The sequence below is a fragment of the Canis aureus genome, chromosome 5 (assembly GCF_053574225.1).
Source record: "Canis aureus isolate CA01 chromosome 5, VMU_Caureus_v.1.0, whole genome shotgun sequence".
NCBI lineage: Eukaryota > Metazoa > Chordata > Mammalia > Carnivora > Canidae > Canis > Canis aureus.
In genome coordinates, this window is record NC_135615.1 from 44845262 (window position 1) to 44859248 (window position 13987).

Genomic DNA, 13987 nt, shown 5'->3' on the forward strand with positions numbered 1-13987 from the left:
GGTCAAAGGGAGTGATTCAATGAGATTTTAGCCTTATTTACCATGTTTCTATTTGTTATTAGAAGAATGTTGTTTTTATGAATAACTTAGGTAATTAAAAAGTAATTTTAATACCATAAATTTAAGTTCAACATAATACTGGAGGTCCTGGCCAGAACAATTAGAAAAGAAACAAATAAAGACATCCAAACTGGAAAAGAAGTAAAACTGTCACTATTTGCACATTACATATTATATACAGATAATACATCAAGAAAACCTTAAAGACTCTACCGAAAAACTATTCTAATAAACTCGATAATGTTACAGGGTACAAAATCAGTATATAAAAATCTGTTGTTTCTATATCCTAAAAATGAACTATCAGAAAGAAAAATTAAGAAAACAATCTCCTTTACAACTGCATCAAAAAGAATAAAATAGAAGGACATCTGGATACGTCAGTTGGTTAAATGTTTGACTCTTGATTTTGGCTCAAGTCATAATCTCTGATCATGAGATGGGGTGGCACATGGGGCTCCATGCTGATTGTGGAGCCTGCTTAAAATTCTATCTCTTCCTCCCGCACCCCAAAAAAGATTTTCTCTCTCCTTCTGCCTCTATTCTCCCTCTCTCTTTAAAAGAAGAAAACGAAGAAAAAAAAAAAGAAGAAAAAAGAATAAAATAAGTTGAAATAAAATTAACCCAGGAGGTGAAAGATCTATACCCTGAAAACTCTAAGACATTAACAAAAGAAAATGGAAGAAGCAGCAAGTATAGGAAAAGATATTCCCTGTTCAGGGACTGGAAGAACTAATAGTGTTAAAATGCCCTTAGTACTCAAAGCAATCCACAGATTCAATGCAATTCCTTTCAAAAGTCTGATGGCATTTTTCACAAAAATAGAACAAGTAATCCTAAAATGCGTACAGAACCACAAAAGATCCCAAACAGCCAAAGCAATCTTCACAAAGATGAGCAAATCTAGAGGCATGCTCCTTGATTTCAGAGTATATTACAAAGCTACAGTAACCAAATAGTATAGTGTCAGTATAAACATAGATGATAAAGGGAAGAGAATACAGAGTCCAGAAATAAACCCACACCTACATGGTGAATTAACTTATGACAAAGGAGCCAAGAATATACAATGGGGAAAAGATAGCCCTTTCCACAAATGGTGGTGGAAAAAGTGGGCAGCCTTGTGCAAAAGAATGAAATTGGCCTACTATCATATACTATACATGAGAACAAACTCAAAATGGATTAAAGACTTAAATTTAAGGCCTGAAATCATAAAACTCCTAGGTAATAAGGAAAATACAGGTGGTAAGCTCCTGCACATCAGTCTTGACAATAACTGTTTTGTTAATCTAACACCAAAAGCAAAGGCAGCAAAAGTAAAAACAAACAAATGGGACTACGTCAAAGTAAAAAGCTTCTGCACAGCAAAGGAAACCATCAACAAAATGAAAAGGCAACCTATGGAATGGAATAAAATATGTCCAAATCATATATCTGATAAGGGGTTAGTATCCAAAAAATATAGAGAAATCCTACAACTCAACAGAAAGAAGAAAAAAAAAAAAAAGCAAAGACCACAATCCAATTTTTAAAAATTGGCAGAAGACTTGAGTAGAGGGCAGCCCGGGTGGCTCAGTGGTTTAGCGCTGCCTCCGGCCCAGGGCCTGATCCTAGAGTCCCGGGATCAAGTCCTGCATCAGGCTCCCTGCATGGAGGAGCTTCTCCCTCTGCCTGTGTCTCTGCCTCTCTCTCTCTCTCCCCCCTCTCTGTCTCTCATGAATAAATAAAAATAAAATCTTTTTTTTTTTAATTTTTATTTACTTATGATAGTCACACAGAGAGAGAGAGAGAGAGAGAGAGAGAGAGAGGCAGAGACACAGGCAGAGGGAGAAGCAGGCTCCATGCACCGGGAGCCCGATGTGGGATTCGATCCCGGGTCTCCAGGATCACGCCCTGGGCCAAAGGCAGGCGCTAAACTGCTGCGCCACCCAGGGATCCCATAAAAATAAAATCTTAAAAAAACTTGAGTAGACATTTTTTTCCTAAGAAGATATACAATATGGCCAACAGACAAATTTAAAGATACTCAACATCACTAATCTTCGGGGAAATTAAAATCAAAACCACAAGGAAATAACACCTCACACTTGTCAGAATGGGTATTCTGAAAAAGACAAGAAATAACAAGTGGGAAGTTCTCATGCACTGCTAGTGAGACTGTAAGTTAGTGCAGCTATTAGGAAAAACAGTATGGAGGTTCTTTAAAACATTAAAAAAAGAGAACTATCATATGATTCAGCATTCTACAGCTGGGTATTTTTCCAAAGAAAATGAAAACACTTACTAGAAAAGATATATGCACCCCTATGTCCACTGCAGCAATATTTACAACAGCCATGACATGGAAACCATGGAAGTGTCCATCAATGGATGAATGGATAAAGAAACCAAAGTGTGTATATGTATATAGACACATACAATGGACTATTACTCAGCCATTAAAAAGAAAATCTTGCCATCTGGGACAATAGAGATAAAGCCTGAGGATATCATGCTAAGTGAAATAAGACAGAGAAAGACAAATACTATATAATTTCGTCTATATGTGGAATCTAAAAAACAAAACAATATAAAACAAGCTCATAGAGAATAGATCGACAGTTGCCAGAGGTTGCCAGGGGCTGGAGGGTAAAGGATGGTTAGAAAATAAGAAAAAAAAGAAAATAAGATCTGGGGATGTAATGTACAGTGTGGTGATTGTAGGTGACAATACTCTACCGTATATTTGAAAGTTGCTAAGAGAGATCTTAAAAGTCCAAGAAAAAGGGACGCCTGGGTGGCTCAGTGGTTGAGCATCTGCCTTCAGCTCAGGGTGTGATCCTGGGGTCCTGGGATCAAGTCCGGCATCAGGCTCCACATAGGGAGCCTGCTTCTCTCCCTCCGCCTGTGTCTCTGCCTCTCTCTGTGTGTCTCTCATGAATTGAAAAGAAAAAAAAAAAAAAATAGTCCAAGGAAAAAAAATGTAACCATGTATGGTGACCAATGTTAGATCTATTGTGATCATTTTGCAGTATATACAAATATAGAATCATTAGCTGGACATGTAAAGCTAATATAATGTCGTAAGCCATTATGTATCAATCAATGAATAATAAATCAGGTCTACACAAAATGGTACTGGATGGACAACACAGATGATTACATGATAAAAACTTTTAAAACACTGGAAATATATACAAAAACTGCTTTTAAAAAAAAAAAGTATATTACCACAGCTAAGTATTCTACTAGTTCTTTTCGGTTCCTTTTAAGTGTAGAGACCATAAAATCACTTTCTTTGAATGCTGTTTATCAACGCATCCTGGAACTGAATTGACTCCATTTAGCAAATCAGGTAAATCTGGGTGATGCCAATTTACCAAACACAAGCACCTGATCGCAGAGCCTCCGGAGTTTGCCGACATCCTTATACTATTATATTGGAGTGAAACAGAGACTCTGGCAGATATTCTTTCCTTCCTTGCATTCCTCTTTTGGAATTGAACAAATTGGTCCTAAAGCTACCTGCCTTTACCTGGATTTTCACTAGGTCTCACCTGTTCATTTTTAGACTTCTGTTTAGGATTTCACCTTCACTCTCTCAGGCAAAGTCTAGGAGAGCATTTGGCGGCCTGAGGAGAGGGCACCGACCGACACATGTTAATGAACACTTACGGATTTGCAGGTAGTTGGAGGTTCTTGTAGCCGGCGTCCACCGGAGCCGAGCGTCTGTCCTAAGTGGGTGCGCGTGTAAGTCCACGAGCGAACGGACAAAGGAAAGGCGGGGAGGGCTTCCCTCAGCGGCCGCACCTCCGACTCCGCCGATTCGGCCCGCGCCGCAACAGGGGCCGGCCCGGAGCCCGCCGCCCGCCGCCCGCCGCAGCAGCACCCGGAGAGCGAGCCCCGCCGCCCCGGAGCAGCGCGCTCCAGGCGGAGGCCAGGAGGGGCGGGACGGCGTGGCCTCCGCTCCTCCCCGGGCCGGGGCGGGCCCGAGACCGCGGCCCTCCTCCCCGCGCTGGCCTCGTCACTGCGCCGCGGGACCGCCATGCCCGGCCGCCTGCTGCGGGGCCTGTGGCAGCGATGGCGCCGTTACAAGTACCGCTTCGTTCCCTGGATCGCGCTGAACCTAAACCACAACCCCAGGTGAGAGGGCGAGACCGGCAGGCCAGCGGCGCCATGTTTCGGCCCCACGACGCCGACCCGGCGGCGGGACGGGAGGCAAGTGGGCCCCGAGTGGGCGGGGCCCCCGGCGGGCGGAGCTTCAAGCGGACGGAGTCTCAGGGGGTGGAGCTTCGGGCGGCCTCTGGGGCCCGGGGCGGGTGTGCCTTGTGGGTGGAACCTGGGGGGGGGGCGGGGCCCGAAGGGGGCGGGGCCCGAAGGGGGCGGGGCCCGAAGGGGGCGGGGCCCGAAGGGGGCGGGGCCCGAAGGGGGCGGGGCCGAGGCTGGCGCCGTCGGAGGAGAGCTGGGATACCGAAGGGGGCGGGGATACGGGGGGGCGGGGAGCCAGAGGGGGCGGGGCTGTGCCCCAATCTCCCAGGGTACCCCGCGCCGCCGGGACTGCGAGGCGGGCGTTGCCCGCGGGCGGAGGCGCGTTCAGTCCTTTTTCGTTCTCAGCTGATCCCGGGCTTCTGTCCCGGCAAAAAATAGAAACTTGTCAAAAAGAACAAAGCTCTTATAGCGTGAGGGTGCGTGGTCTTGTCTCCGCCAAGGCACAGTTAGGCGCTTGAAATCCCTTAGAAAAGCCAACCCGAGGTTTATTTTCGCAGCTCCGTAGTTCATCAGGTGAGGGTAACAGCTTGGACTGACGCATAGAAACGAGCAAAAGGCCACTAAAAGCACGTCGGAGTGTTGGGTTAAGGTCAGGGACGTAGCGAGCGGCGGCCCCCGGCAGCGGCGTGCTAGCGACCTGCATGACCTGCAAGAAGTTGGCTGAGCGCTCGCTCAGTGCCACGCCAGCTCCACGGAAGGCCAGTTCGTAACCAAAGAGCTTTTCCAAAGTTTCATTCGGCGGAAACGTGAGTTCAGGGCCATCCTTACCATAGCATTGTGAAGCGGGAATTGCTTTCCTTTAGTTAAGAAGTAAAAATAATACCATCATGCGCCGCTGAAGAAGTACGTACCCCCCGGGGAGAATGTGACAAAGTGTATCATGTTAAGTTCGTCTTTGAAATTACACGCCTATAAAAAGAGCCATTGCAATAGGAGGATTCTTATGTGATGTTCACGTAACGGCTGTATAGTGGAAAAAAGAACTGTCTAGCTCTGTATGGGTTTCTGGCTGTTCCACTTAGCAGCTTTAGGATGTTGGGCAAGCTCCCCAACATCTCCAAGCCTGTTTCCCTGTCTGCAAAGAAGAGATCATGTAAGGACCCAGCAGCATTTGGTACAGTTAGAGCCTTCACAGATACTGACTGCTGTTAACTTGGGTAGGTATTGTCTGGAGTTAGGTAACAAGAGCTACTACCCCCAAACAACTTTTTCTGAACATCTTAGTTTTATCCTCTTCAGACACAGAATAATCGTCATTAAGGCCAGTTACTCAAGGCATGAAGGCGTAAAGCCGGGCTTTTACCCTTTTTTGTTTAAGGGTAGTGAACGGAAACTTTTCCCGTTTTCAGGACCCTCCGATATGTTCCAGAGGAATCCAAAGACAAAGTTATCTCAGATGAAGATGTCCTAGGAACATTACTGAAAGTTTTCCAGGCTCTATTCATAAATGATCTCAATAAGCAATCAGATATCTTGACTATGCTTCCAGAAACTGTTAAATCAAACTATCACGACCTACTGTCAGTTCAACATCCAAGGGTGAAACTGCTTGAACACAGACATCAACAGCAAAATAACTTTAAGCCAGAAGAGATTCTTTATAAGACATTGGGTTTCAGTGTTGCCCGAGCAACTAGCTCATTGATTTCTGCTGGAAAAGGTGTCTTCGTTACCAGAGGATTGGTACCAAAAGGCGCGGTTGTATCTATGTATCCTGGTAATTGCACAATTAGTGCTTTGCCAAGAGTTCCTGTTTGTTGATTAATATAAGTTCAAGTAAATACATAGCCCTGTAATCCTTCGCGTAAGCAGTTGAATTGGAAACTCAGACTTCCACAATTTTTAAATCTTGATTTGGAAATTAACCATAAATTATTTTATGTGTTAGAAAGCATCCTTGAATATTTGTTGGAATAAATGCACTTTTTACAGAGATTTTTCTAGTCAGTGTTTAAATATGGAATATAGTATGGCCTACTTTGATAAAATGAATTACTTAGAAAGCACTGTAGAATAAGTCAGTTGGCTTACATAATTGATAACTAAAGGTAAAAATAGTATGGGTTAAAAACAGGAAAGGTGGAATTTAAACCCATAAATCGGTGAATAAAGACCTTCCTGTCATTTCTACACTTGGGAAGTAAAGCAGCCTCTTGGCAAAAAGACCATTGTCTAGGATGCTCAATAGAGAAAGATGGTATTATTTGGTGTAGCACTTAATATGTGTGAATGTTTGAGTCAGACCAATATTTTCAAAAGGTCATTCTACTATTTTCTAATTTTACATCCCTAAGCAAGAAAGTTGGTTTCCTCCTACACAACTAACCTAACTTTACAAAGACTAAATGGAACAAGCTGGCAACAAATGAATACTAAAACAAATTTGGGCAGCCCTGGTGGCGCAGCGGTTTAGCGCCGCCTGCAGCCTGGGGTGTGATCCTGGAGATCCAGGATCGAGTCCCACATCGGGTTCCTTGCATGGAGCCTGCTTCTCCCTCTGCCTGTGTCTCTGTCTCTCTGTCTGTCTGTCTGTCTGTCTCTCTCTCTCTGTGACTCATGAATAAATAAATAAAATCTTAAATAAATAAAACAAGTTTAATAGATTAGCATGCCTGGTACACAGGACAAGCCCAGTAAATATTTATTTTCTCCTTTCCTCGATTGCCAGTGAAAAGAAAAATAACCTGAATGACAGGCTCATTTATTCCTGTTTTGTGTACATTATTTAATTGGTTAGTAACAAAATACATTTCTTAAAAGACTTTTTAATAGATGTCATATCACAGTCTACTTTAAAAAGCAAAAACAAAACAAAACACCCCCACAACTTTGTAAAACTGGACCTCAGATGTGGTGTTCACATTTTAATTAAACTAGTCACATTTTATTTGGCTGGGTGAGCAAGTTGGTCCTCTGCTCCATTTACTATTAAGCACTCTTCAAAGGAGGAAAGTAGACCAAGAGAATGTGATAATCTAGGCTGGAGGTGAAATATTAGAAAAAGGTAGAGAAATTAAAACACTTCCTTTCATGTTATGTTTCATGTTATGTTTTTCATGTTATGTTTCCTTTCATGTTATGTTTGTTTCAAAGAAAAGTCCATATGTTTATGATTTTTACATGTTGCTATCTCTTTATCTTATTGTGTAATAGGTACAGTATATCAGAAGTATGAGCCAATTTTTTTCCAATCCATTGGAAACCCATTTATTTTTAGATGCCTGGATGGGGTACTCATTGATGGAAATGACAAAGGAATATCAAAAGTTGTATACAGGTAAGTTAGTGCCCATGTTCAAACTTAATATAGGACCACAGCAAGATGACTATGACCACTGGCTTTTTCAATTTAAATAAAAATCTGTTCAAGCAGCTGCTCATTGGCAACTCAGTTGTCCTATTGGCAAGACAAAACTTTTTAAAGAGAAATTGAACTTGTTCGGTTCTAGGGCTAATTTTACACTTTGGGATTTTATTGTAAGATATAAAAGAATAATCCCTAACCAATGCTTTCACCTGTTTCAGATCTTGCAATGGGAGGGATCGACTTGGTCCCTTCAAAATGAGTGATAGTACTTGGCTAACAACAGAAATTTGTAACCCACTGGCTGTAGGGCAGTATGTCAACAATTGTTCAAATGGTAAGTTGGCATCATGGGTCTGTGAGACAGGATATAAATACAGCAGTTGGTAATTTTCTTCCTTTGCCCTATAATTGAGTGCCACAGGCAGTTAAATTTAACATCTCAGCTTTTCAAAGCCTGTAAGTAAACTATAACATTCTGGGGGCAGGTAGTAGAGAATTTGGGGAAGTAATGATATACATTAATTGAGTAAGTTACTGTTTTCTGGTTTTGCAACAAATGTAGACAATTGGTAACTGCTCTTTTGATCATCCTTATTTTAGCATTGTTTTAATAGTGAACTTAGAGATCATTTTGTCAGTACTTCAGTCGAGCCTTGTAAGTTAAACTGGTATCCTCTTTCTGCTGCTCCATGTCTGAGTCTCTTATCTTCCCATAGGGCTTGACTTTCCCAAAAGTCTAAGTTTGATTTGGCTACATTTAGCGTAGCTTTTGGTGTTAGGGAGATGTGAACTTGAAACCTGACTCTTCTACTTAATCTTTAACCTTTCTGAGCCTCTGTAAATAATAGGGTCGCCTGGGTGACTTAGTCCATTGAGCATCTGACCCTTGATTTCGGCTCCAGGCATGATCTCAGGGTTGTGATATTGAGCCCCAAGTTGAGACCCTAGCTGGGCCCTGAGCCAGGTAGGCAGTCTGCTTGAGAGTCTCTCCTGCTGCCTCTCCCCGCACTCACACATGTGTGCACTCTTATCTCTAAAATAAATTTTTAAAGAAGTAAATAATAAAACATATAGATAATCTGGTAATGCCTGGAACATATTAGTGATTATTAATTTGAGCATGTACTTATGAGAAAACCACACATCAAGTGCCATAATTCAGTACTATTTTCCATGACCTTGTAAAATGGCTGTTGCTAAAAATGATGTACTTGTTCCTAGACAGAGCAGCTAATGTCTGCTATCAAGAATTTGATGTGCCTGCAGTTTTCCCTATAGAGCTGAAGCAGTATCTTCCAAACATTGCCTACAGCTGTGACAAACAAAGGTCAGTCTTTTTCTATCTCCTGTCTTATGCTGTACTTAAAAAGCATTTTCCAGGGCACCTGCGTGGCTCAGTCCATTAAAGTGTCTGACTCTTGGTTTTGGCTAAGGTCATGATCTTGGGGTCCTGGGATCAAGCCCTACTTGGGGCTTTGCACTAAGCTGCTAAGCTTGTCTCTCTCCTTTGCTCTCTGCTCCTCCTCCAGGGCCTAATATCTCTCTCTCTCAAATAAATAAACATTAAAAAAAAACACACACACATTTTTCCAGAAAAAGCTATATATAACTGGAGGTAATTTTTTTAGCCAAAATTTATAACTTAAATTTTGATTTTCATCATACCTGAATGTGGTAATGTAGGCTTATTAAAAATTTTAAATTATCCATTAACTCCATTCATTCTGCTTATTAACCATCTTTATATGGTCATTTAAAAGTATCAACCTTAAAAAAATAAGGTATCAACCTTAAAATTGTTTTTTGTGATTCTGTGTTTTTCTACTTTAAAAAAATCTTCAAATACATTCTTACTTTAATCATTTTAAGGATCATGTTCTTCATCTCACCTGAGAGCACCCAGTTGAAGGAAAAAGCCAAATTACACTATTATTTCTCTTGCCAATTTCATAGGTTTGGAAACTTAACAATGAAAAAAAGATAAATATTCAGAAAATACGTATTTGTAATGTAATGTTTATTTTCTATTCACTAAGTGGAAAGTCTACTGAAAGTATTTGAGTAACAATTTCTAAATCTAATTATGTAGAGTATTAACAATGCTATAGGAAGATATAATGTTAATGCCATTGAGCTGCCAGTTGTTAGTAAACTTTATTTTGTATGGGCCCCATTAAATTGTAAGATTAATTGTAAGATTAAAACAGACTATTTTCTGTACTTAAAACTTGATAACTTCTATTTGTGTGTATTTGTATATCTAACAGTTTAGGGTTTTTAGCCATATATTCTGGAATATAATGTCATTACTGTTCAACAAGTATAGGAAATGTTAACTGAGTAGAAACATTGAAGGTTAAATATGTCTTATGATGTCCATAAAAGTATTTTTAACTTTAATAAAATATAATACTTTAATAAAAGTATTATTATTTTTTGAGAGGGAGAGAGGGAATCTTAAGCAGGCTCCGAACCCAGCACAGAGCCTGACACGAGGCTCATATTGACAAGCCTGAGAGTAAAACCTGAGCCAAAATCAAGAGTCAGATGTTTAACCAGTTGAGCCACCCAGGAAACCCAAAATTCCAATAGATTTTAAGTAATGTTTCCAGCTTTGCAGAATACAAGATACAAATTAATTTTAAAGTGCTAAACTATCATAAATGTCATTTCAAAATGCTTTTTGTGATACCAGTTTTGGGAGCCTGAACATAAAAATAACATGTTCAGAAGTAGTTATAAAAACTTACTGACTTGAGGGATCCCTGGGTGGCGCAGCGGTTTAGCGCCTGCCTTTGGCCCAGGGCGCGATCCTGGAGACCCTGGATCGAATCCCACGTCGGGCTCCAGGTGCATGGAGCCTGCTTCTCCTTCTGCCTATGTCTCTGCCTCTCTCTCTCTCTCTCTGTGACTATCATAAATAAATAAAAAAAAAATTAAAAAAAAAAAAAACTTACTGACTTGTGGTCTTTTTAAATGATATAGAATAGACATAATGCACTTTATTTTTTTATTTTTTTACTTTTTTTTTAAAGATTTTATTTATTTATTCATGATAGTCACAGAGAGAGAGAGAGAGGCAGAGACACAGGCAGAGGGAGAAGCAGGCTCCATGCACCGGGAGCCCGATGTGGGATTCGATCCCGGGTCTCCAGGATCGCGCCCTGGGCCAAAGGCAGGCGCCAAACCGCTGCGCCACCCAGGGATCCCCGACATAATGCACTTTAAAACATAATTAGTTAACTGATTAATTTTTAAAGAAAGAAAGAAGATAACCCCATCAGGGATAATCCTCATGGGAATCAACTAACTTAGACAGTGGTAAGGAATTTGCATAAAATTATGTCTGTAAAATCTGTATTGGTTATATTAAAAATATGAACTTGGATCTGTTAACACTTAGAACTTTTGTATATTTTGCTTTTTGTTTTCAGCCCACTTCGATGTGTCATTCTTGTAGCACTCAGGGACATCAAACAAGGAGAAGAGCTTTTTTCAAATTACTATACAATTGTCAGCTAACTGTGAATTAGAAAGTAGGTTTTCTACTCAGCTGTTAACTCTAAATGCTTTTGTTAATTTTATCTCCTAGTTCCACCTATAGAACAAATATTTTGAGGCCTAATTAGAATGTGAATTTTTTGTTATTGATATTGTGTGATAAAAGCTATTTGCTTCATTACAACTTCAAATTTGTAATGCTATTTCAATTTTAATTGGCTTTCCCCTACATAGTAGCTTATTAAAACCTACTGCCTGAACTTAAATTTTCAATTTTTCTTTAATTTTGTATATCTTTGTGGTGGTTTATAAAATTTCAGCCAAGCCATCATTTTAACTGTATTTTTATGTAATAAACTAAAGCCAAAAATATATGTTGTGTTATCATGAATTGTGTGTGTATGTGTGATTTAAAGATTGTTTTAGCTAGGTAAGGGGGAATTGGAATTCAATCTTATTTGAACATTCACACACATATACAAAGTTTGAAAGTGAGAGGTACTCTCTCTTTAAGCATGGAAATACAGGTAAAAGTGGTGTGGGAGGGACATGTATTCCCCATTCTCTTATTTCAGTGGGGAGCGCTGACATTAGTGAAGTTCCTGACCTCACTCTCCATCCATTGGAGGAGGAGTGATTTTCTGAGATCCTCTCTGGAGAAGAACTAGGCTCCCATGGTTCAAACCGCTCTAGTTCCTTCTCTGTGGGCTTTCTGCCCAGCCAGTGACAGAGAGAGTTTGGTTCAGAGGTGGAATATTAGTGAGCTGTCCACAGCTCTGAAGCCACCTTCTACAGTGAGTTTCATTCGTAATACTTACTTTGATCTCCATCCACCTGACTCCTGCATCCAACTCAGTTACAAATCTGGATGGAGTGGAGGTTTTACTTATTGGACCCCTCCAATCCTAACATGGAACCTGTATAACCAGATTCTAACCACCTGAACAACAGCTTTCCTCACTTCATTTATTGCAATTTCAATAGCCTTCTAATTGCCCTCCCTGTTTCCACTCCTGCTACCTCTACGAATGGATCACCAAGAGAGGTTCTTGTAACTCAAATCTTGACCCACCTCTGCTCAAAATCCTCTGATTACCCTTCAGATAGTGTAAGAAATGCCCAAGTGCTTCACATATATGATATAGTCACTCACCACCTCTTCCCTCATCTCTTGCTCATTTTACCCCAGGCACTTCTCCCTCCTTGCCACTCCTTGAAGCTGCTGGGCGCACTTGCACTTTGGGCTTCTGCACTGGTTTTCTCTGCCATGGTCTTCCCCCAGAGTCACGTGGTTCATTCCCTCCCTCGGCCACCTTGCCCCACCATCCTACTGAAATTTACAATCCCCAACTGCCAGCCCTGAAAATTCCCATTACACTTTCCTTCTTTGTATCAGATTTTTCATGCATGGACAGTAAATGTTTATTTGTGACAGCATCTGATTCTTTTTCTCAGCCTCAGCTTTTGAGTCACCAAGATCCTGGGAAAACAGGGAGACTAAGCTTATTACAAAAAAAAAAAAAAAAAAAACAATCTACTTGACCAAACTTGACCAAGAAGATCCTGTTACCCAGAACCTACCATAAAATACACAAATACTAACTCCTGTGGACACATTTGCGGGGGCTAAAGTATTTAGGAGTGAACTCTTGCAATATTGAAAAATTTAAAACTAGTTCAGGAAAAATAAAAAGGCATGTTATATAAGAAAATAACAAGTAGGGATCCCTGGGTGGCGCAGCGGTTTGGTGCCTGCCTTTGGCCCAGGGCGCGATCCTGGAGACCCGGGATCGAATCCCACATCGGGCTCCCGGTGCATGGAGCCCGCTTCTCCCTCTGCCTGTGTCTCTGCCTCTCTCTCTCTCTCTGTGACTATCATAAATAAATAAAAATTAAAAAAAAAGAAAAGAAAATAACAAGTATGGTAAAATGTCAATTGTTCAATCTGGATTTTTCTTTATTCTGTTCTTTTAACTTTTGTCTTAAAAAGTTTTTCTTTTAAAGGTAGGAGCAAAGTCACCACTAGCATAAGGGTAATTTAGGTCATCATGTTTTTAGTGAATACCTACTATGTACAGGGTCCTGAGTGAGTCAAAGAATAAAACATGGTCCCTGCTCATAAAATGCTCATGGTGGGAGTATAAAGCTTGCTAGTGTCATGATTTGGTCTGCACTGGAGAGGTGACCGAATTTTTTTAACAGAACATAGATATTTTAAAACAATCATAGATCTTTCTTACTAAAATGATTGTTCAGACTTACATTTCATTTCTGACATACTTCTGAAATGCTTTTTATGAGTCGTATACCAGAAAACAACTTTGTGGCTTTACCTCTATAATAGCCATCTCATCAAAACTAAAGTGAATGTCAACTAGTGTATTAAATCTAGGAACACATGAGCACTTTTGGTCTAAAACCACAAATGCAGTGCCCCTGTGCACAGCTTTGTCAGAGAATCCACACACAGAAAAGGAGGATTTGAGAACACCTACCTAGTTGAGAAATCATCAGCAGTTTATGTATGTCATAGGGATGAGGACAAAGTGTATATAATGAAATACCCAACTTACAGACGCTCTGAGGCCTCTGAGAAGTCAGTGAAGCAGCAAGCTCAAAGCCTATCACTGACAGACATTATGGCCAACAAGGATGTCTGTAAGTCACAAGACATTCTGTTCCTACAAGGCTTTCCTCCCTCCCCTAAAAGCCTGAAGTGCTTTGTAACCCTCACATGTTACTGGGCTGCACTCTTGGCTAGATTCAAAGCACTGGTGCTTGTCCCCACCTGAAGGCACTTCTGTGTTTGTGTCCACCACACAGTCTGCACACTAAAGTTCTGTGGTGGCTGTGCATGAAAGAATGTGG

At 40.9% G+C, this 13987-nt stretch overlaps 2 protein-coding genes across 13 annotated transcripts in view; one reads left to right on the top strand and one right to left on the bottom strand.

The window, feature by feature from the left end:
• Positions 1-4368, bottom strand: part of LOC144314109 (uncharacterized) — a 102944-nt gene extending 98576 nt beyond the window's left edge. For 5 of the 11 annotated variants that reach the window (XR_013379776.1, XR_013379772.1, XR_013379773.1 and 2 more), the window contains exon 1: positions 3718-4360. Coding sequence is in view for 1 of the 11 variants with exons in the window: in XM_077897867.1 (XP_077753993.1) it covers positions 3718-4089 (372 nt within the window). In the remaining 10 variants the exon portion in view is untranslated. Of the gene's footprint in view, positions 1-3717 lie in introns of all 11 variants that reach the window. The other 6 variants (XR_013379783.1, XR_013379771.1, XR_013379774.1 and 3 more) reach the window with 6 other exon arrangements.
• The window catches only part of SETD9 (SET domain containing 9), a 28754-nt gene continuing 18789 nt past the window's right edge, over positions 4023-13987 (top strand). Inside the window, exons 1-6 of one of the 2 annotated variants that reach the window (XM_077897865.1) lie at positions 4027-4185; positions 5661-6028; positions 7465-7588; positions 7837-7952; positions 8840-8945; positions 11053-11491. In XM_077897865.1, coding sequence (XP_077753991.1) covers positions 4088-4185; positions 5661-6028; positions 7465-7588; positions 7837-7952; positions 8840-8945; positions 11053-11140 — 900 coding nt within the window. In that variant the 5' untranslated portion in view covers positions 4027-4087 and the 3' untranslated portion in view covers positions 11141-11491. Of the gene's footprint in view, positions 4186-5660; positions 6029-7464; positions 7589-7836; positions 7953-8839; positions 8946-11052; positions 11492-13987 lie in introns of those variants that run through there. The other variant, XM_077897866.1, reaches the window with a different exon arrangement.